General features: G+C 40.0%; 2 protein-coding genes across 4 annotated transcripts in view; both read left to right on the top strand.

The window, feature by feature from the left end:
* LOC127534824 (uncharacterized) overlaps positions 1-2,480 on the top strand; it is a 29,087-nt gene extending 26,607 nt beyond the window's left edge. For both annotated transcript variants that reach the window (XR_007943402.1, XM_051951050.1), the window contains exons 3-7: positions 275-298; positions 389-472; positions 759-840; positions 922-978; positions 1,059-2,480. Coding sequence is in view for 1 of the 2 variants with exons in the window: in XM_051951050.1 (XP_051807010.1) it covers positions 275-298; positions 389-472; positions 759-840; positions 922-978; positions 1,059-1,125 (314 nt within the window). In the remaining variant the exon portion in view is untranslated. The remainder of the gene's footprint in view (positions 1-274; positions 299-388; positions 473-758; positions 841-921; positions 979-1,058) is intronic.
* Positions 2,481-4,807: 2,327 nt separating this feature from the next.
* Positions 4,808-26,222, top strand: part of pip5k1bb (phosphatidylinositol-4-phosphate 5-kinase, type I, beta b) — a 38,202-nt gene continuing 16,787 nt past the window's right edge. Inside the window, exons 1-6 of one of the 2 annotated variants that reach the window (XM_022193232.2) lie at positions 4,808-5,048; positions 18,625-18,720; positions 18,845-18,913; positions 19,864-19,994; positions 22,613-22,730; positions 25,522-25,674. In XM_022193232.2, the coding sequence (XP_022048924.1) occupies positions 18,845-18,913; positions 19,864-19,994; positions 22,613-22,730; positions 25,522-25,674 (471 nt within the window). In that variant the 5' untranslated portion in view covers positions 4,808-5,048; positions 18,625-18,720. Of the gene's footprint in view, positions 5,049-17,800; positions 18,295-18,624; positions 18,721-18,844; positions 18,914-19,863; positions 19,995-22,612; positions 22,731-25,521; positions 25,675-26,222 lie in introns of those variants that run through there. The other variant, XM_022193241.2, reaches the window with a different exon arrangement.

Genomic DNA, 26,222 nt, shown 5'->3' on the forward strand with positions numbered 1-26,222 from the left:
CCGAAACCTGGGTAACCTCTTATAGTAGTGTTGAAAAACCTGTATATCCTGTTGTGTGCTCTGATTAATATGGGGACATGTAGACACCTATTTATGTAGGTTTTGTTCACCATCATCCATGTGCTGTTGTTAAATAATGTTCTAATTATTTATATTTTGCTGTCTCCTTTAATTTTTCAACCGAAGTTCATAATTGAATCTTTTTTGATGCCCAATAACTGATTCTTTTCACTGTAATACACGTTTGTAACATTTCTCTTGTTTTCCCACCTAGACTTCAACATCTGTTTTATTAATAGTAAGTTGTTCTGTAAATACACACCTTACATCATGTTGCTCACTGTTATGATGGCGCATTGATGGGAGTTTTTCTTCCACTTTCTTCCAGATCCCACATCATCATCACCAGTCAGCCCGCGTGGTCTGAAGGCAACAGAGGACTATACAATACCTATTGTGATTGGAGTAGTTGGTAAGTTCTCAGTACAATCAGTTGTTCATGCACCATATTTTTCCTGCATGTGGAAAAGCACCTATGACTTCAGCAGATCGTAAATCTACCTGTCACTTCTTTAAATGCATACTTTCCATTAAGTATTGTTTGATAAAATAAATATGGCTTCTTGCTACTAAACTAACTTGTTTGTACTACACCACACTGACGTGAACAGTCAGTCAGGTGAGATCTATATCTACTAGGGTATTTCAATTATTTTTATTGATGCACTTCTATAAACTACTATCTCTTGTTTTCTCAGTACTGCTACTACTAGTCATAGGTCTGGTTGCATGTTTTCGTAAGAAGATACTGTCCAGACGACCAAATCTGGAGCAAAAAAGGTGACTGAAAAATATAATTATTTATCTTTGAATGTTTTCATGTAATGCAACATCATTAATATTAATATGAACATGTTTCAGTGACCCTGGTGAGACTAAAGGCCTAAAAATGGAACAAAGATCTGGAGACACCGAGAGGTCAGTGATCATTAAATATATATATACGTACTGTACAGATGTTAATGCACTCATTTTAAGACTTCTTTTCATATCTTTAGAGCTCCTCCAGCTGTTCCTTTATTGGATGATGACACCTCTCCTTCTCAGTGTGACGGCGGAGTCTAAACCTGAGAAGTTATTAGGGAAACGATTCTCCCTGAAACGTATCCTGTTTCTTCCCGAAAAAAGTCCATTGCCTGCTTTGCACTTACCAAACTGGAAAATATCCTGCCAATTGTGTTTTTGTATGAAGTCAGTCACGGTTTCATGAAACTGTGCAATGTAGGAGAGATGCTTTTTAAAACTTGGTTTTGGTAAAAAGTCACCAAAATTTTAAAATTATTTTTGATATATTTAACAGTTGATTCTGTACGTGCAGATTTTATGCACCAGTGACCACTCACTCTGCAGTTATGACTCTCTCCCCATACATTTAGATAAAAATCTGTAAGAAGTGTCTCCCTTTAACCAAATAGTTACCTGACAATTCTCTATGAGCAACACAGATTCTCCATAGGTGAGTGTCCCACGTTGTCAATCTCAAAACTCACCTTAAAAGGTGGCTGAAACTGAATCAGTGCTGTGCCCATTGACCTTTAACGTCTTTGTGTACTTTTTAAAATATGTTTGTATTGTTAACTATTGTCATATGTTTTACTGTTATATATATATATATATATATAAATATATATATTTTAAAAATCTGCCTCGGGACTGCGGCTGTAAATTGGCTTTGTTGTTATAATCCGGTTACATTGACGTCCATTACTGTCTAAATAGACGTTCATTAATGTGCAGTGTCCCAATCAAATATATAAATAAATTCTCAGCTGAGGGAATATGTTATATCTGAGAACTTGTTGAGCTGTCCTTTACTAATGATACTTAATAAAGCCGTGTAGTACCACGTTGCCATGGAACCTGACATGTATTCAGCTGGTAATGCAGAAATCGCATTAATATGTTTTCATATTTGGTCATGATTTGCTTTCAAGATCATTTTATACTGCTCTTACTTTGTATTCTTTTATTGGTATTTATTGCAGAGAATATTCAGTCAGTAACATTAATTTCATCTTGACTTGACCAAAAGCTAAAGTAATATTTCTATTAATGGGACAGTATCAGATTGAATTTTATTTTTTCAGTATCATAGTAAAAATATATTTAAAGTTGAAAAACGCAGTTGTAAAGTTGTCACAACAGAAACAAGCGGCTACCCTGATCTGTACTATAAATGTGATTTATGCACGATTAACGGTTTTCTGCCAGGATTCTCCTATACAATGATATTATTTTTACCTGGACAGCTTAATTTCTCTTTTTACGTTTTTGCTTTCATTTGTTCCAATTGTATTTTGCAAAATATGTGTTATTATGAAAGTGGTTGCCATTTATCACATTGTTCCACTACAATAGTATATTACATTAACTACTATATTCATTTATATTTAAATTATTTTACCAAAGAGATTATCTAACAGGGCATTTTAAGGTTTATATTTAAACAATTGTAAAATGTCTTCTTTCAGCACATCTTGTTATTTGACTGAGAAATTAAAGGCTCTTTGCAGGTATTTTGAGAATTGTCTCCTTTGAGCAATGTCTGATGAAAAGTATATGTGCTGTAGATAACAGACTCGATGTAGGTGCGATTTTTGTTTTGGAGCAGTTTAATTACAGGGTGGGGAAGCAAAAATGTCCTGTCAGGTAAAAAAACAACTATAATTGGGTATAACTTTATTATTCTCTGGAATTTTGAACTGATTTCTTGAAGAACACAAATTTAAAGCTTTCAGAACATGTTTATTCAATATGTCCTCCATCAGCCATGATGAAGGCCTCGATACAGCCTCTGAAAGAGGCACAGGCCCCCCTGATATCCTCCTTGGGGTAGGCCTCCCATGTTGGCATGACGGGTGGCATTGTTACTCAACTCAATGGTACCCAACCAGAAAAAATCCAGATCAGTTGAGCTCGGGGGCCAAATGTCTTTGGGCCAGAAGTTTGCCATATTCTACTCACAGAACTTTTGGACCTTGATTGATGTGTGAGCAGGAGCCCCATCTTGCTGCCACACATAGTTGTTGTCAGGGTAGGTGGCCTTCAGCCAGTGCAAAATGGTGTACCTCAGAACTGTGTAGTACACATCAGCCCCAATTTTCTGATCTGGCTTGAAGAAGTAGGGGGGCATCTTATTGCCATCTGAGCCCAAGACTCCCAGGAACATCTGGAGATCTCTTGGTGCCCAAACTGGATTGTCTGGCATGCTGGATGCGGCAAATGGTCCTCTCACTGTTGCCAACAATCTTGGCAATGTCCTTTTGAGGGAGATGGGCATCCAGGAGATCGCAATCCCTATTTTGTTTTGCTTGTTGCTTGCTCGTTTCAGAATGCACCAAGGTCTGACAAATACTAAAATGATTGGTTAAAGGTAAGGAACTTTGATTTTAATTATTGTTTTGATTACCAGGGCAGGACATTCAAATTTGTCAATAGGACATTTTTGCTTCCCCACCCTGTACTACCATTGAGTGAATATTGATATTCCTTTGAGAAATTTACAGCTTCAGAGATTATAATGTTAATATTTCTTTATTATGGCTGATAATTAAATTTCTTTTGATAAATGTAAAGTAAAATGACCAGCCACCAGGGATGTTTCACCTACACCTCAAAATACTTAAAGAAGTCAAGCTAGCTAGGTAGTACTACATCAAGCTAATGTAGGACTGCTAGTTAGCCTTTTAAACAGCTAATATTTTTTTGCATTTCTGGTTAGCTATTATGTTGCTGAAATTGATGAATGTGTACATAATTTTTAAAAACATTTTACGCATTACAAAGTATTTGCCATTTTTGTTCAAACTAATGGTTTTATTTATTTCCACATTTTGATGTAGCTGTCAATGTCAATTGTTAGGTAATGCATAGAAAAAAATACGGTATTTTAAGAAAGCAGTTTAAGAATTGTTAATTTTTAAATTTTCATTTCTATGAGAAATTAGACATTTAAATCCCTAAACAAAATGTTGCTTAGCCTCCAGTAGCTAGTGCTACATCATGCTAATGTAGCATAACATTATTAGCCCTGCTAGTCAACCTTTTAAACAGCTTGTGGTTCTTTATTCTACTGGTAGTTAGCTAGTATGTTATTGTATGAGATGACAGTGTACACAACTTGTCACATTTTCATGTATTTCAAACTAAATGTCTGCAATTTTTGTTAAAATTAACGGATTTATTTGATGTAGTTCTCACTTAACATCAACACAACTGTGAGATAATGCATAGACAAAATATGAGGTATTTTTAAAAGCAGTTTGAGATTTGTTAAATCATTTAGAATTATCATTCCTATGAGAAATGACAGTTGCAGAAAATGCAACTTTATTATGAGTTTATTACCACTGATATTAAATTATTACCCTACATTTAAAAAAGGTTTCAAGCTAGCTCGTGCCGCCTCACGCTAATGTAGCATAACGGTTTTACCTCCATAAGACTGGTGTCAACAGTAAAAACAATTTGTGTATGTATGTTGTTATAAAAAAAAACACAGGCTTATTTTGTAAAGTAAAAATGTTCCACCAACAAACCTGAAAGCCACGTTTGGCTAGAAAAATGATTTAAATATTATTTAAAGATTAGCAACGCTGCTATTGACAAAGTAGAGGCCTTCTACCCACCCAGCACCAACTTCAGTTAAGCAAATTAGTGTTTTTTTTCCTGCTGGACAGACCTGTAGAGGCAGCAGAGGGCGTGTTGGAGTCGTTTTTTCTCTCGTATCCAGTGGTGCACTGAGTGGATGGTTGTAGGGGAGAAAGAGGCAGGGCAGGGACAAACACACGGGGCGTCTCGCTGCTCTCAGCAGAGGAGTGACTTCTGTTGGAGACAAACGCTGCGTACATTTCTCTGAAACGCCTTCACTTCTCGGCTGGGGATCGTCCGCTTCAGGAACCAGGGCTCTGTGTGAGGACTGCAGCACAGGACAACATTGTTTTTCCAAGAATAACAAGACGATCACTGCGAGTTTGCTGCATCACACGGTAGATATTTGGGAAAGATCTGTGAAATAATCTGTATAAGTAGTGACAGACATTCGCTGTACTGGTGTCAGCTCTCAGGTGTTGTCGCGACAGGTGAAAAAACTGCAGGTGTGCGCTTAAACTGAACCAAATCATCCAGATGCTTGGTTCATAGTTTGATATTAAGGTGTCATTCTGGGGATACAACTCACCTGATCTTCTCATAGAGGCTGAATGACCCCACAAGAGAGATTATTTTTGATATATTTTGATTGTAAATGAAGATTCTGTGTTGTTATGGTTGAGATGGATTTGAATTTGATCCTTAAACTGTAAATTGAATTCTTGTTGCTGCTGTTCAAGCCTGTAGTTTGTGCTCTACTGGACTCCAGTGTGAAGTTGTTGGACACTCATTTGCTTTTTGCTGCCGTTTCCTAATTAATGGGGAAGTCTTTTCGTTCGTGTGTCTGAAAAACTGTCTTGCACATTTTCAGTGAGAAACAAGTCCAGTTTAATGGGAAATGAGGCAAGTTGTGTAACAAGAGGAAGACAGTCTCTGCCTCTGACCATAATCATTATGACTAATCTGACTCTTTTTTTTTTAACCTCCTGTGTGTACGAGTGCAGAATAATCATAACAATAATATTGAGATCCCTTCATGTCTACACCTGTCAGTAGATGAAACTGTGTGTGTTCAGTCTTTTTGGCTCAGTATGTGTTGTTGATGGTGGATTTACTGTATTCTTAACTTATTATCCCTGAGCCTCAGTATGTATCACATTATCAGGGTTTTTTACAGTGAAGTGCTACATTTCTCCTGCTGGTAGTTGGCAGCCAGGCTCTTCACTGTCCCCTCCAGTCTGATCCATCTCACCACCAAACTATTCACAGGCCTGTGACCATAAAAACACTTTCTCCAGTCCAAAGAGAAAACGACACAACGGGTTATCTTGTACACTGTGCTGGGAAAATGAAGGCTTGCTTATCTGGATGTCAGTTGTTGATTGTTGAATTATGTCTGAGGAGGGTCTTGGTTTGTGATAGTGAAACATGATGTGGGAACGTTTTGATGTGGCTTTGTCCCTTTGTTATGTGAGGCAGTTGCATTTTCATTTGTTGTTGCCCTCAGCTGAGGAGCGTCAGTAACATCAATGATAAATGCTTCCCTTTAGAAGTGACTCAGGGTTTTTTGAACTCATGCAACAGAAGAGTTTTCTGACAGCACATTGCTTTTCCAAATCTAGTCTGTCTAGTTTGAAAACATCTGAAGTGAAAAGTGTATTTCCTCAGTCATGCACCAACCTAGCCCTATGACCCTGTGTGTCAGCACTGTAAAGGGCCTAATAAAGCATCATGTGGTGAAAATATCTTACCATTGTTCCCTGAAATACTTCACACTCTAATTGGGATGAAACTGTGATGTGCTGCTGATTAGAAAAGATGTGTAATCATGCAAATCCGACTATTGATGACACAGGAATATGAGTTGGCAATTGCATGTTTCTTCCTCATTTGACTGCGAGGCGGCCGGGTTGGTCAGCTCGCGGCACAGCATGTTTGAAAGGGAAACTCATGCAAATCTCCTGCTCTCTCCTTGGGAGTAACACCTGAGCTCCTATCGTGTGCTGCCTGCCGCCTTTGCAGTGATATGTTGCCCATAAGAGTGAGAAGCATCCGTGCATTATGTAATATTTTCCATCTGAGCAGCAGCAGAAGTGCCACAGCACTGTGGGGCCAAAGTATTGTCAAGAGTTTGGCCCTTTTCTGTTATTGGGATTTCACTTCAGTGCATCTCTCTTAAATTAGTGATTAAACTGCAGTGCTGACTCCAACTGTGATAAAGCGATAAATGCTGTAACACAGAGCAGAGGATTACCTTTTCAAATCTCCTGCAGCTCATCTTTTTACCAGCCGCTCGGGCTTCCTCAAAAGAGGTAGCACAACAATTAAGAGCTGGAGGGTTCTTAGTGCAGTCTTGTGATTTTGGGTCAAAGAGCACTCTGTGTACTGTGCTCGCACTGTACCATGGGATGATAGTCGTGATAGGACCTAAATAACCAGCATATGAGACTCATTAAGACAGTTACATAAGTCAGTGCCCTGGACAGTAGTTTTTAGCTCTGTCTGTCTCATTCCTGATAGTGGTTTGACTGACTGATGGGCCTTGTGTCCATACAGGGGTGCGGCCCCACGTTGGGTCTGGTTACATTCAAGATGTTCTGATAAGGGGAAAAAAAGGCCTCACTGTGTTGTGACAATGAAATCTGGCTCCTTGTAGTGTTGGTGTGTGTTTTGTGCGACCTCTCCTCTCTAATTCTTCTCCCGGAGGATCCTCTCTCACTCCTGAGCACTGACAGATTCTCGTTAATGTGCGACGTCCCAGTTGCAGCGAGCTGAAGGCACCACAGGAGTGTTTGTTTTCTGTCTGGGGTTTATCATCTCACGTTGTTCAGCACCATGTCAACCTCTTCTTGTGTTTCTTTCTCTGCTCAGTTGTAGCAACAATAAATCAGATGACTATTTTCCTTCTACTTCAACTCATGTAGTGGACAGGTTATATTACATTTTACTGTTATTCAGCCTATACACTGTAAAAAATGATTAGTTTTTTAAAAACAATTTTTTTATTATAATTTAAACAATTTACTGCCATTTTACAGATTTTAACTAGTTGAATCTAAGTATGTAATATAAATTTACACTACCAGTCGAAATTGTGGATACATCTTTTCATTTAATGGTTTTTCTTTATTTTCATGACTATTTACACTGTAGTTTCTCACTGAAAGCATCAACACTATGAATTTACACATATGGAATTATATAGTAAACAAAAAAGTGTGAAATAAGCCAAAACATGTTTTATATTTTATATTCTTCAAAATAACCACCCTTTGCTTTGATTACTGCTTTGCACACTCTTGGCATTCTCTTAATGAGCTTCATGAGGTAGTCACCTGAAATGGTTTTCACTTCACAGGTGTGCCTTGTAAAAGTTAACTTGTGGAATTTCTTACCTTCTTAATGCTATTGGGACCATCAGTTGTGTTGCGCAGAAGTCAGGTTTGCACACAGTTGACGGCCCTATTTGACAACTGTTAGAATCCATATTATGGCAAGAACCAATCAGCTAAGTAAAGAGAAATGAGAGTCCATCATTAGTTGAAGAACTGAAGTCAGTAATTACAAAGAACTACAAGAAAATGGCAAAAAGCTGAACATATTCCCAAGTGCAGTCGCAAAACCATCAAGCGCTATGAGGAAATTGGCTCACATGAGGACCACCCCAGGCAAGGAAGACTAAGAGTCACCTCTGCTGCTGATGATAAGTTCATCCAAGTCACCAGCCTAAGACATAACTAGTTAACAGCACCTCAGATAAGAGCCCAGATAAACGCCACACAGAGTTCTAGTAGCAGACACATCTCTACATCAACTGTTCAGAGGAGACTGACCAATCAGGCGTTTATGGTCAAATAGCTGCTAAGAAACCACTACTATAGAAAAGCAACAAGCAGAAGAGATTTGTTTGGGCCAAGAAACACAAGAAATGGACATTAGAGCAGTGGAAATCTGTGCTTTGGTCTGATGAGTCCAAATTGGAGATCTTTGGTTCCCCCTGCTGTGTCTTTGTGTGATGCAGAAAAGGTGAAGGGATGGTCTCTACATGCATGTTTCCCACCATGAAGCATGGAGGAGGAGGTGTGATGGTGTGGGGGTGCTTTTATGATGACGCTGTTGGGGATTTATTCCAAATTGAACCAACATGGCTACCACAGCATCCTGAAGCAACATGCCATCCCATCCGGTTTGCATTTAGTCGAACCATCATTTATTTTTTTAACAGGACAATGACCCCAAACACACCTCCAGGCTGTGTTAGGGCTGTTTGACCAAGAAGGAGAGTGACGGAGTGCTGCGTCAGATGATCTGGCCTCCCCAGTCACCTGACCTAAACCCAATCCAGATGGTTTGGGATGAGATGGACTGCAGAGTGAAGGCAAAAGGGCCAACAAGTGCTCAGCGTCTCTGGGAACTCCTTCAAGACTGTTAGAAAACCATTTCAGGTGACTGCCTCATGAAACTCATCCAGAGAATGCCAATAATGAGCAAAGTAGCAAATAAAGCAAAGGGTGGCAGTTTTGGAGAATCTCAAATATAAAACATGTTTTGACTTACTTCACACTTTCTTGCTTACTGCGTAATTCCATATGTGTTCATTCATAGCTTTGATGCCTTCAGTGAGAATGTACAATGTAAATAGTCATGAAAATAAAGAAAAAAACATTAAATCACAAGGTGTGTCCAAACTTTTGACCAATAGTGTACATTATAGCTAAAAAGGCCAAAACTGTAAATAGTGTCCACATCAAAAATGATTGTTAAACAGTAAAATTTCATCTTTTAAGTCTATTTTAATCAGCAAAAATCTAATTATTTTACAATTTATAAGAAAAAGTATTTATATTAAGAATGAAATAATATTAAATAATTTATCTGTTATTTTTATTATTATATATAATAACGTTATTTTATAGATTTCCCTTGTTCTGTTAATTACAGATAATAATTAGAAAAATCTTTGAATTTTTAACATTTACATTATAAACATAAAAAAGACCCTAACTGTAAAATGTGCATTTTTTTTCAAATGGTAATTTGTTCTTTTACATTGTTTATTTTTTATTCTTTGTATTTAAATCAGCAAAAATATCATTATTTAAAGACACTTGCTACTTTAAGAAAAAATATGTACATTAAACGCTGAAAAATTATTTTAAAACAAGAAAAAAAATGCTGTTTTTCAGATTTTCCACATTTGTTAAACTAAATAAATTTGTTAAACTTCACTAAAAATGTCAGTATTTTTCAGATATTTGGTGTTACTTTCATAAGTTCTTTAAAATGTAAAACTCTTCTAATGTTTTTAACGTTTTTTGTTTGCACCTTTGCTGCCAGATTTTTGTGAAGCAGTATAAATTGCTTGTTCTGTGTTTTTCTGAGATAAAATATTTATTGCTCATCCAAAATGGAATTCATTGTAGATCATTTGACTCTTTAAATCTGAGCCCCAGGCCTCCTCAGAAACTTTTTCCAGAAAAATTACATGCACTCTTTCCATGGCCAGCCCTGTGAATCAGAGCACCGCTGAAGAAGGAGATACTGTGCAGTAGAAATCCTTGGACAGGTCAGTGGTCAGTTTGACCCACATCCTCTATTGATCTGGTGAGGCTCAGGCTCCACACCTGTTCAGCTGTGAACAGCACCTCCACCTCAGCACAGCGTGGGCTGCTCTCTCTTTCTGTTATCTGTTTTATTGTCCTCATTCACTGGCCAGGCTCCCTCCTGTCAGCACATACCACGTACTACTGATTGCCAACAGCACCCTGTCAGGACTTTATGATTAACTCATCTTTATTACTTGGACTGTGACAACTGTTCACCCTCTATGATCTGAACTCCATTAGAGAATGGAAGCTGGAGTCTCCCATTTTGTATTTGATTTACGGGAAACCTGTGTTTATGTGTTTATATAATCCAGAGGTATGTGCAGTGTGCAGTAGGTTAAAGTAAACATGTGTTTGTGTGAAATACATTGTAAAAAATGCCATTTGCTATATGGCATGTTTATAATTAGTGTGAAATAAGCATGATAAAGTAAGTGAATACACATTTTCTTGGGCTGAAATTCTTGAAATATCACAAATTTTATAGATTTTATTAACAGAAAGATATTTTATGGCCAGGATCCATCACTGTTTTCTGTTCTGCTTCTACTGAAAGTGAATGTCAAGTGAATAATTAACGTTAGACTCCAGCAATCTCACACACAGAGATCATTTATTTAGGCATTGCGAGTACTTCTTAAAACTGTGATATTAGATATCTTTTGAGTTAGTTTCTGTGAGTCTGGACACCATCTCATCTTAGAGGGTCTAATGCTGCATTTACACAATATTGTCAGAACAGAAAGAGAGGCAAAACCTTCTGCTAGTCAAAGCTTTGATGCAGGATCTCCAGATGGTCACATTGAAGAAGCTTAACTTAATTTTTTTGTTGTGTTCTGTATGCATAGCTCATTTTCAAGGGAGTCAGATACAAAGAATCTGGAGTTTATTTTAAATGAGCTGATTTTATTTTGTAAAAAAAAGCAACTGGAATTCTCTTTTTGGTTTTTGAATTTGCTTTATACTGAAGCTATTAGGTTTATGAGGACATGGGTGATGCAGAATCTACACAGACAGCTGGATGATTGGGTTGTTTGAATGTTTATGTTTGATCGGTACAGGATAGAATTAAGTGGATGGTAATTCTATAATTATTTTCACCAAGTCAGGGTTGTTGTTTGTGTTAGAAATTCCAGATATTTAGTTTTTTTCACATTTAACTGATTGTAATTGTGCTTTGAAAGATTTCACAATGAAAATGTACTTAGTGAGAAGGTACTACAGAGCTGCATTATGGGAATTGTTGGATTAAGTGTTTGTGGAGCTTGACCTGTTTTAGTGACAAACATTCAGGATGTTCTCAGCTTCAGTGACGGATCTTAAGAGTGAAGAAACACATTGTCTGCATTCACAGCTCATTCTATAATGTTAATTACCTGACCTGACACATGTTTTGCAAATTAATGTTGTTTTTCTGCTACTGTGACTTCTTAAACTTGTGTTCATACAGACAGTGATAAAGTATTTGTGTATCAGTGTCGGCAAACACTCCTATCGGAGTCTGTTAAAATGCCCTTGGTTTACTTTGCAGCAGCTGAACACAGATGAAGAACTTCCCAGTACTATCACTTTGATCTTAATGACCTCCACAGTGGAGTTCTCCCCTCCCGGTCCATGCAGCACGTCTGCACTGAAAATAAAAACACTTTTCAGAGGAGGCCTGCAGCAGTGATTGGCTTGAACTGTTGTGCGCTGCGTGTTGATTGGTTGGCTGGAGGTTGCTGGCAGAGCGATAGGCTGGCAGCCTCGCAGGAATTCAAGTTATTCAGAGGTTGTGATGTTTGTTGTTGTTGTTGTTGTTGTTTTGGCCCTGCTGAGTCTTCCATGCCCCCCCTCCCACTTTCCTGCCCTGATAATGGCGAGGTTTGCTGAGGCCCACTCAGGGGACCCGAGGGTGCTGGAGTGAGATAGTGGGAAGGAGGGCGGGAGGAGTGGGGAGGGTGGAGGCTGACATGCAGGAGAAAACAGTTAAGAAATGCAGACCTGACGGAATTACAGTCCTCCTCTTTTTTTTCTGTGATCTCAGATCAATAAAGGCAGGACAAGACACTCCCCCACGATCGGCCATTTCTGAGAATAATCAGCCATTTGTATCCTCAGCGATATGTAATAAACCTGCCTGTTCACTTTATGGCTTAAAGGAGAGCCAGAGGACCTTTGGACTCCACCAGGGCCAAGTGAAACTAAGACTTGCTTGGCAGAACTGAGCAAATCTATCTGTCACTGTCTTTGTGCCATGTGATTGTGTTTTCTGAGGGCCATGACGATAGGAGTCGAGGCTCATCGCTGGTGGTTGAACATAATCAGGCTGCTGTAAAAAGTCCTTGTCTCAGAGAGCGTCGTGCTGCACTGTATCGCTCCGTCGGGGCGGCCTCGCGTCTTTAGAGAACATTGTTTTCTTTCCATATATCCATCTCTATGTTTCGCTCACCCCCTTCATTCCCTCAGCTGCATCATGTGACTCTCTGGGCACAGTGGGTGACCTCCTCCTCACTGATTCTCATGCAGACTGGAACTAGAGTGAGACGCTTTCTGAATTACAAATACACGGGCTGAAACTTCCCCCCGGCTTTCTGTTATTCAATTCATCCTACAAAATGAAATATATCCATTCTTGTTGCTGCCTGTCATGTGATTATTAACTGCTGAGCTTTTGTTTTTACTCCTGCTATGAAAATGGCTTCTGAGTGAAACTCAGCACACTCATTGCAGAAATTTCAGAAAACCCCCCACCTAAATACATTTTAAACATCACACCTTTTGCGTCCCTGTTTCTCGTTCTTTTCTGCCTCCTCCGTCTTTTCTCTCTGTCTAACTCGTTATTTTCTGTTCATGTCACATCTGAAAGGTCAAAGCACTCTGTAGTCCCGCTTTCCCCCAGTGTCTGTTTCTCAAAAGGTCAAACATTGTTTTATTATATAATATCACACATTAAAACATACATTTGGAGATAGTTGAATGATCAGTGGTACATCTCATACATGCCAACCACTGAGTCCACTAAAACAAACAGTAAAATGAAGGAGAATGCTATTCATAGTACACACCGTACACTCTGCAGTGTACTATGAGATGCATAATAGCATTGTGTGCAGAGAGCTCCCATTCTTTACACCTGTGTCATGCCTCTGTTTGCAGCGTCATGTTGTTGAAACAGAGATCACTGTATTTTTACCCACACTGGCTTCCTGGGTCACTTTATCACTCAGACATTCTTCAGGGTCCCAATGGATAAATCTCAGTGATTCTTTAGACGAATCCGCCAGCAAGCCAGAGTGCTCGTCATTAAGTCTAATGTTTAGTGTTTCCTGTGAGCAGTTCAACAGTAATTATTGCACCACATGCCCTAACGTTAACATCAGTAACATACGTCCTTCATACTAGATATTACACGCTGAACATCAGACCGTTTGACCACATGGACTTTTCATTTGGTGCTCCCCTTTGGCCAAATTAAAATTTTCCACCACAAATAGTTTCCTTCTTCTCGGTAATCAAACAAATCGCCCCCTCGTGTGCTGCTCGTGTGGCTTCAGACGTTTGATCCCATTGAGGCATGTAGCCTCCACGCACACAAACGTGCTTCTTTGCAGGCTCTGCAGTGCTGCATTGTGACTGATGTGCAGGTGGGCCGACGGTACATCACAGTTTGTCCCGCAGAGGGATGATGAAAGCAAACACACCTCCAGAGGATACAGTGAAATATAGAAGAGAACACTCCAAAAACATCGAAAATAATACCTGCCTGCTGTTTAGCAGCTTCACCTGTGAAGAAGAGTGTGTCAGAGATCTTTCTATGTGGCCAGAAAGCCTGTATGTTTTGTTCATTCTGTCCTCCTCTGCCCGTCTCACTCTGTGACTGTGGGAAAAAAATCAGACTTAAAATATCAAGGGGATAAATGTGGTAGAGGACAACATGTCTGGGGAGAGTCCACATGTTCGGTGCTTATTTCTCAACAGCACGATCCACAACAGAACATAACACATTTTGCGAAAGCAGCTGTTGCACATGGGCTAATGAAGCCAGATATCTGTTTGCAATATACCATAAAACAAGTGTTTACTCAGGTATCAGAATGGGGTAATGACGACAGGCCCTCACTGCAAAAAACATGCATACACTGTAAAACAGGAATGTTTTCAACAGCTTTTAACTGTCCTTTTTTGAACATTTTTTTTCCTGTTACGTGAATTACAGACAATAGCAAGTAAAATTACAGGAAAAAAGTAATAGTTTACCTGTTCACTGGAACTAAAACAGGTCAAAAATTTACATAATGTTTGATATTGTTGCTTCACAAATTTGATTGTAAAATTCCACTATTTTTATTATATTTAAATCAGGTAAAAATGCAATTATTTCAAAGACTTTTTACAATATTTTTAAAAAAATATGTATATTAAGGACTGATAAAAGGTAAATAATTTTTTTTATCTGTGACTTGTAACATTTTTTTCTGTTTTGTTACAATACAGATGATATCCAGTAAAATGACTGTAAACTAGATTAATGTACATGTTAGCTGTAAAAAAAACAACAACAAAAAACTGTACATAACATCAGCATTAAAAATGTGTACTTTTATAAATAATAAGATATTCTTGAACAATTTGTGACTATAAAATTGTTTAATGTGTTACTGTATTGAAGCTAGAAATGTTGATATTTTACAGATGTTTACCATTTTTCAAAGAAATATTATGTCTGATAGGGATTGAAAAGTGGTTAAATAATTTCTCCTGTTTTGTGAAATTACAAAAATATCTAATAAAAATTAATAATAGACTGCCAAAAAATAGATTTTTATTGTATTTATATCCACAAAAAAGATTCTTAGCTGATTTTTTTTTATATATTTTCACAGTTGTTTTTACCTTATTTTTCCCCCTAAGCGTTTTATCTACTGCTGCACTTTATATAAATGCTTTTTATCATGCTAGGAACATTGAGTATTTTTGCATTTTGCAAAAAGATATGCTACAAACAAACAACAACAGTCAATTGAACATGTTTCCTGAGTCTCCCCGAGCCTTGGTCGTGAATGAGAGCGGTTAAGTTGATGAAGCTGATCCCCTTCAGGCTGAGCTAAGCTGACTCTCCATGCATCTTCCTGATTGTATTCCAGATCTCTGTGCTTATCTAACATCTCAGTTAGGGATTGTGGGGGTCATGAAACTCCAGCAGTCCAGTCCTCAGCACTCTGCATTGCTGCTCCGCTATCGATTCTCCATTATGTCTCCAATCTGCTGCAGTAATCCAATAGTATCTGGGGACTGAAGAAAAGCAGATGAACCTGCATGTGGTATCTGTGTCCTGGTTATAGAAACGCCTCCTTCACTGCTACATACTGGTAGCAGTAACTGATTTCTAAATGATGTCTAAAACACATGCTTGTGGGCGTGTTGAGTGATCTGTCTGACTCCTGGCTTAATTATTTGCACCAACACTTTGCTCACTGGGATCATTGAGAGAATATTACCACAGCTACTTAAGACTTTTTGACAGTTCAGATTTATTCCATCTGCGTAATCGTCATACCAGACGGCCCCATGTCTGCTCTCACCAACATATTTTCATTGCCAGGATTGCTTGGCAGTCTACAGAGGGACTATTTGACTCCTACAGGGGCTGACTGGCACCCTTGCAAATAACCCTGAAACCATGGAGGAGATATGGCATGAGAACTAGTGTTTGATCTGCGCTCAAGTCTGTTTGTTTGAAGGGTGGCAGAATTTCTGACAAGGGCGTGTGGCCGAGTGGGAATAGAGTTGTTTAGGAGCCGAGAGACTAACGGGAAGGAGAGGTAAGTAAGGAAGCTTATTTATATGGCTTCTTAGCTGAACTCAGAAAATGCTTCACAAGCAGGAAAGGTAAATAGCATTAAAAGTACATTGTTGACCAAGTCTGGGTTTTGACAAAGACCCAGTCACAGTAAGAACCGAAATGGGAATGTGTGCCGAGAAGTTGGAGGTTTTGCAATTTTACTGGATGCTGTTTTTGTCCAAGTCCAGTTTATTTGTTCATTTAGAGGGGATCTCCGTTGAATTCTCTCTCTTTTACTCTTCAGTGTGCACGCTCAGTTTTGCCCAAGTTTATCCGATGATATTAAGCCTGTGACCTTGCTTGAGTTTTACAAAGGCACAGAAACAAAGAGATCCCCTCTACACAGGCCTGTTCTTAGTGGCTTTCGTTCAAATTTGAGTACAGAGCTTCCTTTTCATCGATCAGCTGTATCATTTTACCCGTTTGACTCTCATCCAGACCACAAACATCCACAGCCACTGTCTGCCAGTGGCATTGATTTGACAAAGGTGCTTTTTTGTGTTTGTAGGGCACGCTAATGTAATTGTAACTGACAAAGTATTGCTTTACAGATGTGTAACAGTGCACAAGTGTGCTCTGTTTTCCCTGTTATGCTGCTATATGGCAGCGGTGTTTGCGATGGAAGTGCCTGACGGTGGCAAGACACGGCTGATTAGGACCATCCATCCATCCATCCATCCATCCATCCATCCATCCATCCATCCATCCATCCATCCATCCATCCATCCATCCATCTTTATCCATGTGTCCGTCCATCTGTCTGCCTCCCTTTTGTTGAGAGGTGAACAAGAGACCTGCTGTTGTTCTCTGCAGCTGCGGGCCTCTCACGGATTGTTCTGGAAACAGTCTGTTAGAGTAGCGGCTGGGTTGTGGGGTCAGGTGAGAGAGAGAGAGGGCCACACAATTCATTTTGACATTGACACTCAGGCCAGGGCTGCACTGAGAGCCAGACAGGCATGCCTGCAGGCTTATTAACATTCCTCAGGTTCAGATCACATAACCAGTCCTACAGTGGAGTGACTCAGGTGGATCAACACCTCATTACACAGATTTGCTTCTATACCGACACAGCTCACGATCGATAGCGAGGATTTTAAAATGTCGTCTCGGCCTTTGCTTAAAGTCGGACGCAGTCTTTTCATTCTGGATGAGTTAATGAGTTTTGTGTGAGCACATGTGCTTCATAACAAAGACAGGATATTATTTTAAAGGTAATAGAGGAGGTATAAGTGATGCACACACCCAAACAAAGACAAATAGTGTTAGCTGGGAGATGTGGCTTCAGCCAATATGTATCTGCTGTTGTCTCTGTGTTTATAGCAACAGAAGAGCTGGTGCACAGATAAGGACTCAGTCTGGAGATAAGAGCTCAGCGTCTGCTACATTCTTTTAATAACTGAAGCAGGGCGCATGAACATGTATTCATCCAACAGCGACTCTGTTAGAAGACTATTTTTAACATGGCTGTAACTTTTAATGTACAAGTAATATAGATAAACAGCAGAGTTTGTGGTAGTTCTCTCAATGACGATGGTTTTAGATTGATTGAGGGGTGTGCATTCTCAGTGCAATAGACTCTGATTCGCTGGGGTTTTGTGGGATTTGATAGAGAGCGTGTGACTGGAGGACATGGCACCGCAAGTGCTGACGAAGCAGAAAGACATTATGCAATAGTCGAGGCTCTGAGACCTGCAGGTGCATTTATATGCAGGTGGTGTAGTGACTGCAGGCTTGCCAGAGCTTGTCAGACAAAAGTCCAAATTTGGCCAATGTTTCTATTAGGCTCTCTCTCTCCTCACAGACTTCCCTGAGCGTGTGCTGGTTTTTTTTCCCTCCTACACTCAGAAAAGAGACACTGAGCCACAGTTTCATTGACTCATGTCACTCTGCCTTATTTTTCTCTGGGGAACGAAGGAAAACAGCAAAACGGACGTATTTGGACGAGGGGATGAGGAGGGACAGGGAGTGGTGCGGTAGAATTCATGGAGAATATGTGGGAAAACAAGACTGCCTGGTGTTTTGTGGCTCGGGAAGGTTGTGGTGTAAGCTGGGCAGTGCCAGCTGTTCGCTTTTAGCCTCAGGGCTACACCTCATTTACACACACTTGGCAGCTCCGCTTCTTTATGAGGTGTTATTCTGCACTCATAAGGCTTGGAAGATGGAAAGACAAGTGGAAAGCCAGACATGACGAAGAGCAAGAAGATGCATTTTAAAGTATCGTATGCTTTCTATACATGCATACTGGCAGGGATGTGTGCACATTTTCATGAGTCCTGAGTGCCAGTGCCTACTGGAGCAGAATTGCCTCTCATATCAGGCAGAGATTAACAGGAGAGTGATGATATTAAAATGGCCTCAAACTGGAAGGCTCACAAGTGTATCACAGTTAATTAAGGACTCTTTGCTGGTGGACATGTTCCCTCCCGCACTCAACTTGTCATATCTTAACTTCGGAGCAGCTTCACTGACTGTGCTGCAGTGTCTGTGAGCGTTTTGTTGCCCCGATTGTGTAATACTAACTCTTTGTGGTGCTTTTCTTTACAGAGGCTGCCTTGACAACTCCTGATGATTTCTCTACCTGACAATCAAGCGCTGTCGCCCTGATCGCTGTCTGTCAGGCACAGCTTTTCATTAAGCAAGGTTAGTTTGTACTCTTGACTTCTCGGCAAATTAGAGTTTATTTCGAGTTATGAAATAAGTAGAAGTCATCATTTCGCTGTATTATACTTAACTTGTTGTCTCCTTTACTTTGTACCTGTTTCAGATGTCAACCACAACAGAAATTGGGATGGGAGGGCCTAGAAGCACAAGCAGAGAGAAAACGTACAAGAAGGTATAGGAGACTGTTCACACAAGAGGCTCACTGTGTTTGGTTTTATTTCCCTCTTATGGTGAATATAAACCTGCTCCCATAACATTTATTTTGGAATGCCGCTGTTCAGAGCCAACAAGTCCTTTACTTCTGAGTCACTCGAGCCTTTAAAGTGCCCTTCTGCAGCACATAATGTCCTGACCCCTGCCAGGGCCAGCTGCCAGAGATCAGTCAAGTGCTAGTCACACTTGTTTTCTTTACAGTCGTGTTTTCAAACTGTGGACGTCACAGCATATGGTAGCAATTCTTAAGGTGGAACCATTATGAGAGTCTGTACAGTAGCTACCTCTGTCCAAGCTGGGAGTAGAACGTCAAAGGTGTTTTTATGGCGGCAACTCAAGCAATAGGAATATTAGCAGGTTTGTGGCCCAACCTGTTTTGAGTTTGATGTTTGTGTGGAAATTACTCTGCAGAATTGTGGCACGCAGAAGGAATGAATCATGTTTGTTCTAGACTGTGGTGTCACACATCATAATTGGTAAATAAGCTGTTAAATTTGACTCAGTAAATACTTTGCAGACTAAAATATAAACAATAGTTAAAATAGCAGGATTACTATTCCTGGGCACGCCTGATTTATTTTTTTAATCCTTCATATTCTTTCTTGGTTTGTTGGTTTCGAGGTGTAATTCCAGCGTTGGGTGTGAGTTTATATCCAGACAAACCTCTGCTGAAAGCACGTTGCATTTTATTTAGTTTCACAGTCTCTTCACTCCTCGTTAGTTATGACTTTTTCAATTTGGGATTGGTTTTTGTGACCAGTCACATTATATTTCACGGCCCGACTGTATCACACTGTAACAAATAAAAGCTCTTCAGACTTTTCATCCAATAGTGTGTGTGATTAGAATAGCAGTGACCTTGTGAGACAACCACGCTAATGATGTTTTTTCTTCCATTTCCCCGTCAAGACCACGTCATCGGCCTTGAAGGGAGCCATTCAGCTCGGCATCGGCTATACAGTCGGTAACCTCACCTCAAAGCCTGACAGAGATGTGCTTATGCAAGACTTCTATGTGGTGGAGAGCGTCTTTCTGCCCAGGTCGGTGCTGCGCAGCATGACATCCTCCGTGATAAATACATTTTCAGCTCTCTCAACACAGGACTTGTTTGTGCAGCGAAGGTTTTTGCGCATTGTCATCAGAATAGCAGCCGGACTTTTTCATAAGCTCGAGGTTATTCATCTGCATCAGCGAGCGAATCAAAGAGCTGCTTCATAAAAACAGATTACGTGTAGGTGGTAACAGGCTGCTCTTTGGCTGTGACGGTTTCCTGATTCTGCATAGAGAATGAATGGAGAGGGACTAAAGACTATGCTTTGCCTGTCTGCCCACTCAGAAATTAAATGTCTGGGTGTTGTATTAAGAACATTCAAAGCAGTTATAAATCAGTGGAAGCTGCAGATTTCTGGACATCCAGTCCAAAGAAATCCTGCTGCATAACTGCCTCCATCATCATTTTATCAACAAAGTGAATTTTTGCTCGTCCAAGTCATGATGCAGGGATAAAACTATTCTCGTGGATTATCCTGCCAAGAACTGTGAAATCAGCTTACTGTGTGCCTCTTACTGCCACAGTGCAAAATAAACGTCAGCGTGTGGCCGCTCAGTCATCTCGGGCTAACTTCACAATTACATCATCAGCTTAAAGAAACACTTTATATAATCTACAGCGGACCCAGGAATTCTTTGAAAGTGTGACTCATACAGTGTTTGCACACACACATATTAACATGCAGTGGATTCTCAGCCACACACTGTGTCAGTTTTTCCAACTAACTGACCATTATTTGGTATTTTTCCCTGATTTTTGACTGATTATAAGCAATGTTTCCTTTTCCATTTTGAAAATTTACAGCTCATAAACAAAAAACATTAGTGGCAAAAAAGAAATAGGTATTCACTAGTTGTTTTTAGTGTCTGTGGAGAAATACGTGGATCATCCAAGACTAACTATGAAGCTTTGAGAAGAGAATTAGAGTCATGTTAGGTAATACTTTGTGGTTTGCCTTTGAGATGCAGCACCAGGATATGCAAACTCCATGTGGTTTATGCAAACTCGGTCTTGGCACGAACACTGACCTTTTATACTTTCCTGCTTCTCAGCAACAGCCAAACATAACTCCTGTTTTGATCATGGCTTTGCAGCGAGTTAGCGTGTCAAAAACCTGCCGTAGCTTGTTGAAGTACAAAATATGTGTATTTTAAAATGAGCTTGTTAGATCCAGTGTAGTAACACTAAAGCTTTGGTTGTCTCCAGGGCTTATGGGAAGCCAGCTGAATTACAAAAAGAGGAAAATCAAGGCTGTGCGGTTAGAAAAAAAAAAGAAAATTACACAAGACACAACAAACAAAACATAATCAGCAGGGAGGGAGAGCGGATATGTTACATCTAGTGTCTGACATAACAATTTCCTTCTCTATTCTCTGTGCTTTCTCTAAGCATTTCTGCTCTGTTCTGTAATAGCGCACAAACACAAACCCCTCGTTTTCTTTCCACTGATCCTGCGACAGGGCGGCTGAGTGATGGAGACAGCCCTCAGATGCTTTTACTACCTCTCTCCCTCTCTCTCAACGCTCTTCTTCCTCTTCATCTTGTTGTTCCTCTCTAGAGGGTTTTCGCTGTTTGTCCTGTCAGTCTGGTTTCGGATGCCTGGAGGCATCGCTGATCACACACACACCCTCTCAGTTTAGTGTTAATCAGTCCATATATCTGTTGACAGCCAGCACGCCTTTTTCCAAGTGCACACACTGATGGCTTCCTGATTGGACTGAATGAAAGCATTTCCAGGTGCCGTGTGTTGCTGCGCCACCACCGATGGCAGATAATTGTTGTTGCCCTCACACCCCAAACAAAGCAGTCACATTTCACTCCAGGGTAATTACAGCTATAAAGTTACCCAGCGGGGCCTCGCTGCTGCCTGTATCGCATGATAGAAAATAGTACCTGCCGGAATCAGCAACAACAACAACAACAACACAGCAGCCGCTTTGCTTTTTTTTTTAATTCTTAATCCAGAACATCATCCAAGTAACTAGGTTTGGAGGTGCCCTCGATAACAAAAACCTTGATTAACCTACTTCACATTTAGGGTCAGTGAGAGTTTATTTGATGAAAGACGCGGCGGCTGAGTCACTCTAACCTTATTAGATGTGCTTACTTTAGGTTCGGTTAGTTACACAACGAGGTCAGTCTTTGTCAAAGCCCCTCTGTAAACGTCTCCTGTCAAGACAACAAAATGTAGGTTATTGTGTTTGTAGTGTTGTTTTAGCCTGTTGCTACCTCTTTGTGCCCTCTGAGTGAAGGCTCATGTGTTGTTTGCTATTGTTCCGGCCCAGTAATCAGATCCATCCTCAGTCTCCAGGCGAAGAACTCTATGCAGGCCTGTTTGTCAGCACAATGCTGGTGAATCTGGGTTCTCATAGATGACTTTACCAGAGCCTGTTGGTGCACAAATAGAGCAAATTACAAGGGCCCACTGCTAAACTTACTCAGCACAAAGATCAGATGTTAGTGTTCACTTTCCCTACTAGATTTCACTTATATAATGTTAGAGGTTTTCTTTGTCCTTTTTATCCAGCTTGTGTTGGAAGACTGTATCTAACACACCATTACATATTTCTGTTTCCTCTGGGCTTCACTGTTTATCTCACACACCAGTGAGGGAAGCAACTTGACCCCAGCGCACCACTACCCCGACTTCCGCTTCAAGACTTACGCCCCGCTCGCCTTCCGCTACTTCAGAGATCTGTTTGGCATCAAACCGGACGATTACCTGGTAAGAGTGAAAGCTGTCTGCATTCGTGATGCACTGCTCAAGTTTAGTCCTGCTTCTCGTCAAATCATTTGTGCAGCGTCATGCAGCGGTGGTTGCGTGACGCCGTGCAAATCCAATCAAATGCACATAAAGCGCTACTGAAGTAGGACACTATTAAACATGAGATGAAATACTACACCTACTATATAGTGTAAAAGTAAAGTGATAGTTTAATATGTTATACGATGACATTAAATGAACAGTTTCACCCTTTAGGAAATGCAATTTTTTGACTGGGATTTCCAACAGTGAGTTGCTGCACTGACCCAAGAAATGCACATAAAATGCTGATTATACACTTTTTGTGCAGATGAAGCAAACCAGATGTAACATATTAAATGGTGAGCTTTAGAGGTATTTGTAGCAGGATTGTGTCACTTCAACCTGTTTCCAGCCTCTCTGTGAAGCTTAGCTAGCTGAAATAACTTTGTATTTACTGAACAGTCTTTTTGTTTAACTTAAAAAAAAACAGAAAATATCAAAATATTATCACATTTAGATTAAATTAAAATACCTTTGATGGTTGTATACTGAATCTGGAACCACAGGCTTTATTTTTCTGGGATTTATTTGTCACTTGATTTTGTTCTGTTGTTTCTAGACAATGCACGACATGCGCTGGCCTTACAGAGAGGAGACAATGTTTCCTGTCTTGAATCACCTCCAGCAGACCAAATGCTGTTTCTTTACCTCAGAAATTTTAATAGAACCCAGCATGTTTTTTTTTTCTTTTATCAACTATTGAAAGGGTAATACCAAACACCATGAGTGGATAAAACACTGTGCTACTAACATAACATTCCCTCAGTAGATGATTCTGTGATTTCCCTGCAAAATCAAAACAAAGAACAGAAGCATTTTGGTGATTCGAGTTTGTGCATTTTTTTATATTATTTCTCATGATCATGCTCAAAACCCCCTGTGGAAGCTTTTATATGTGTGCCACTATCATTGTTAACGTGATGCTGTACCTTGTTGTGAAATTCACAACTTCTCTACATGAGCACTTCCTCTTTGGAACAAAATGAGATTTTGTGTTATCTTGTTTGGGCTTTATCTTGTTAGGACGCCTCTTTTGCTATTTTCCATCTGCCTCCAAGCCTCCCCGTCAAAAACCCAACCATCTGCATTCTTACTTTTGATTGCCAAATTTGTTCCCGCATAAGTGAAAGACAAAAGGCTGCGGAAGAGAGACGGGGAAGAAATGTTACTTGGAGGCAGCTGAGGAAGGATGGCACAAGGCGCTGCAGCTTAGAGAGTGTGCTAATGATTGATGTCCTTGAGGTGATGATGAATTCATTCAGACGGAGGCTTCAGCAGCAGAGTCTAATTAAAAGAGAGGAGGATGCCCACACATACACGGTATGCTGAATGCAGATTGAAATAAACTGCGGATGTGTTTGTGTTGGTGACTCAACGTGACTGCAGACGGTCATCAGAGGAAGTCTCTGGAGGAGGAGAGCAGATGCCTCCAGTGTTCCTCCTCTCCTCTGAACATGTTGCCCTCATAATGCCCTGATTAACATCTGATACTTCTCTACAGCCTACTGCTCTCACAGGCTCTCCCACGGGTTTTTTTTTTCTTTCTGAGACACAGCACTAGCAGTAATTGCTCCTATTACGCTCAGCTGATGAGCTTATGTCCATGCTGGCTGGTTTGCTCGGCTATTTCTTGGCAGCGAGGCTTAAATGTCCGCAGATACCAATAAAGTTTGGCAAACAGATAAACACTGGACCAATGTGACGCATTACTAGCATGTCTGCAATCAATATAGCAATAAAACAAATGTAGACAGAGATCTGCTTTCACTTGCATGTTAGTACACTATGCTATATGGCCAAAAGTATGTGGACAACCTTATACTAGGTTATTGTTGGATGATGTTGTGGTTTTGGGTTCCTAAATCTTTATGCTACAGTATGAAATAATATTTTAGACAAAAATGAGCATCAGACTTTGTGATGCCAATTAATCAAAGGGCCTTCTCTGTTTACTAATCCTCGTTGCACAAAGTCAAATCTGTAAAGAATTGATTTTCATGCCTCAATGTTGGCAACAGGAGAATCTAGAGGAATTATCTTTTCGGTTTGTCTGCGTTTGTCCCGTCTTATGATCACAGCATCTTTGGAACTTCTGGAAGGAGTTTTTTGTTGCCATAACTGTGAAATTCATATGCTAATTGTGACATAATTTCACACAGATGTCTAATAAGACAAAATTACAAAGCGTTTTAAACTGCGCTTTGACTGGTTGATGGAGGCATACAACTGAGAGGCAGTGATTCAGACTAGATTTGACTGGTTTTGCACCCATACCACACTTTTTGGAGGAATTTTGATCGAGCTCTTACATCCTATTATCTGTGTCTGACCTCATTAAGGCTCTTATGGTTGAATGTGAGCTGTGTGGAAAGCCTTTGCAGCAGGGTGAAGCTAATATAGTGGAATATTGATGGTTTTTGAATGACATAAGTAAAATAACATTCAGTTGTACACCTAATTTGTTTGGGTATGTTTTTGGTATGAGGCACTAAAACAGAAACTATATTGGAAATGAAACCTAGTCAGTGTAAATACTGAGGAAAGCCAAGATTTACTACAGTTTATTTCTTCTACCGCTATATAAACAAAAGATGTCTGCTTTGTAGCCTCTTTGTTTAACAGTTCTTAATAATAAGTTGTTTTCTGTATAGTAATTTATGTGCTTAGAGCTGCTTTAGAATGAGCTTTCTCTGATTGTTTCCCTCCTCAGTACTCCCTGGTAAACGAGCCTCTGATCGAGCTGACCAACCCAGGGGCCAGTGGCTCTCTGTTCTACCTAACCAGCGATGACGAGTTCATCATTAAAACTGTGCAGCACAAAGAGGCCAAGTTTCTCCAGAGGTTGCTACCAGGATACTACATGGTGAGACACTTAAAGCCACTGAATGAGATCTCCAGCGCCTGGTGAAGTAGCAAAAATCCACTTCTGAATGTTGAACGGATGCATAAAACCCACTTAGTGTTGAATTTGAACACGAGATGCTTTTGTGGCATGAATGAGATGCGGTGAACTTCCTCATTAGCTGCAGCTGTGGAGCAGCAACAGCCTGAAAAGTGTCTCTAACAGGAAGACAGAGAACATGTAGGCCGCATACGTAGGAGGCAAACATTTAATCATTCATACCTGTTACCTATATTAATTTTAACGCCCTCTGCACTCACATTTGACTCCCCCCTACACCCCACACAGTTTGTAAACATTTTTTGCCCCTGTCATATGTTGACTCGCTGCAGGCTCATTTTTCACCGTATCACAAAGTCCTGCACCTCTATGGAAAAAATACAACTGTGACTAGAAGTAGAGAGAACTGAAAAATGCCATTTGTGCAGTTTGACACATTTATAATTCCACTAATCATAAAAAAGAGGAAATGTAAGTTGAATTTCCTTGATTATTTATTTTACAAAAAT

This window comes from Acanthochromis polyacanthus, chromosome 7 (assembly GCF_021347895.1).
Source record: "Acanthochromis polyacanthus isolate Apoly-LR-REF ecotype Palm Island chromosome 7, KAUST_Apoly_ChrSc, whole genome shotgun sequence".
NCBI classification, from domain to species: domain Eukaryota; kingdom Metazoa; phylum Chordata; class Actinopteri; family Pomacentridae; genus Acanthochromis; species Acanthochromis polyacanthus.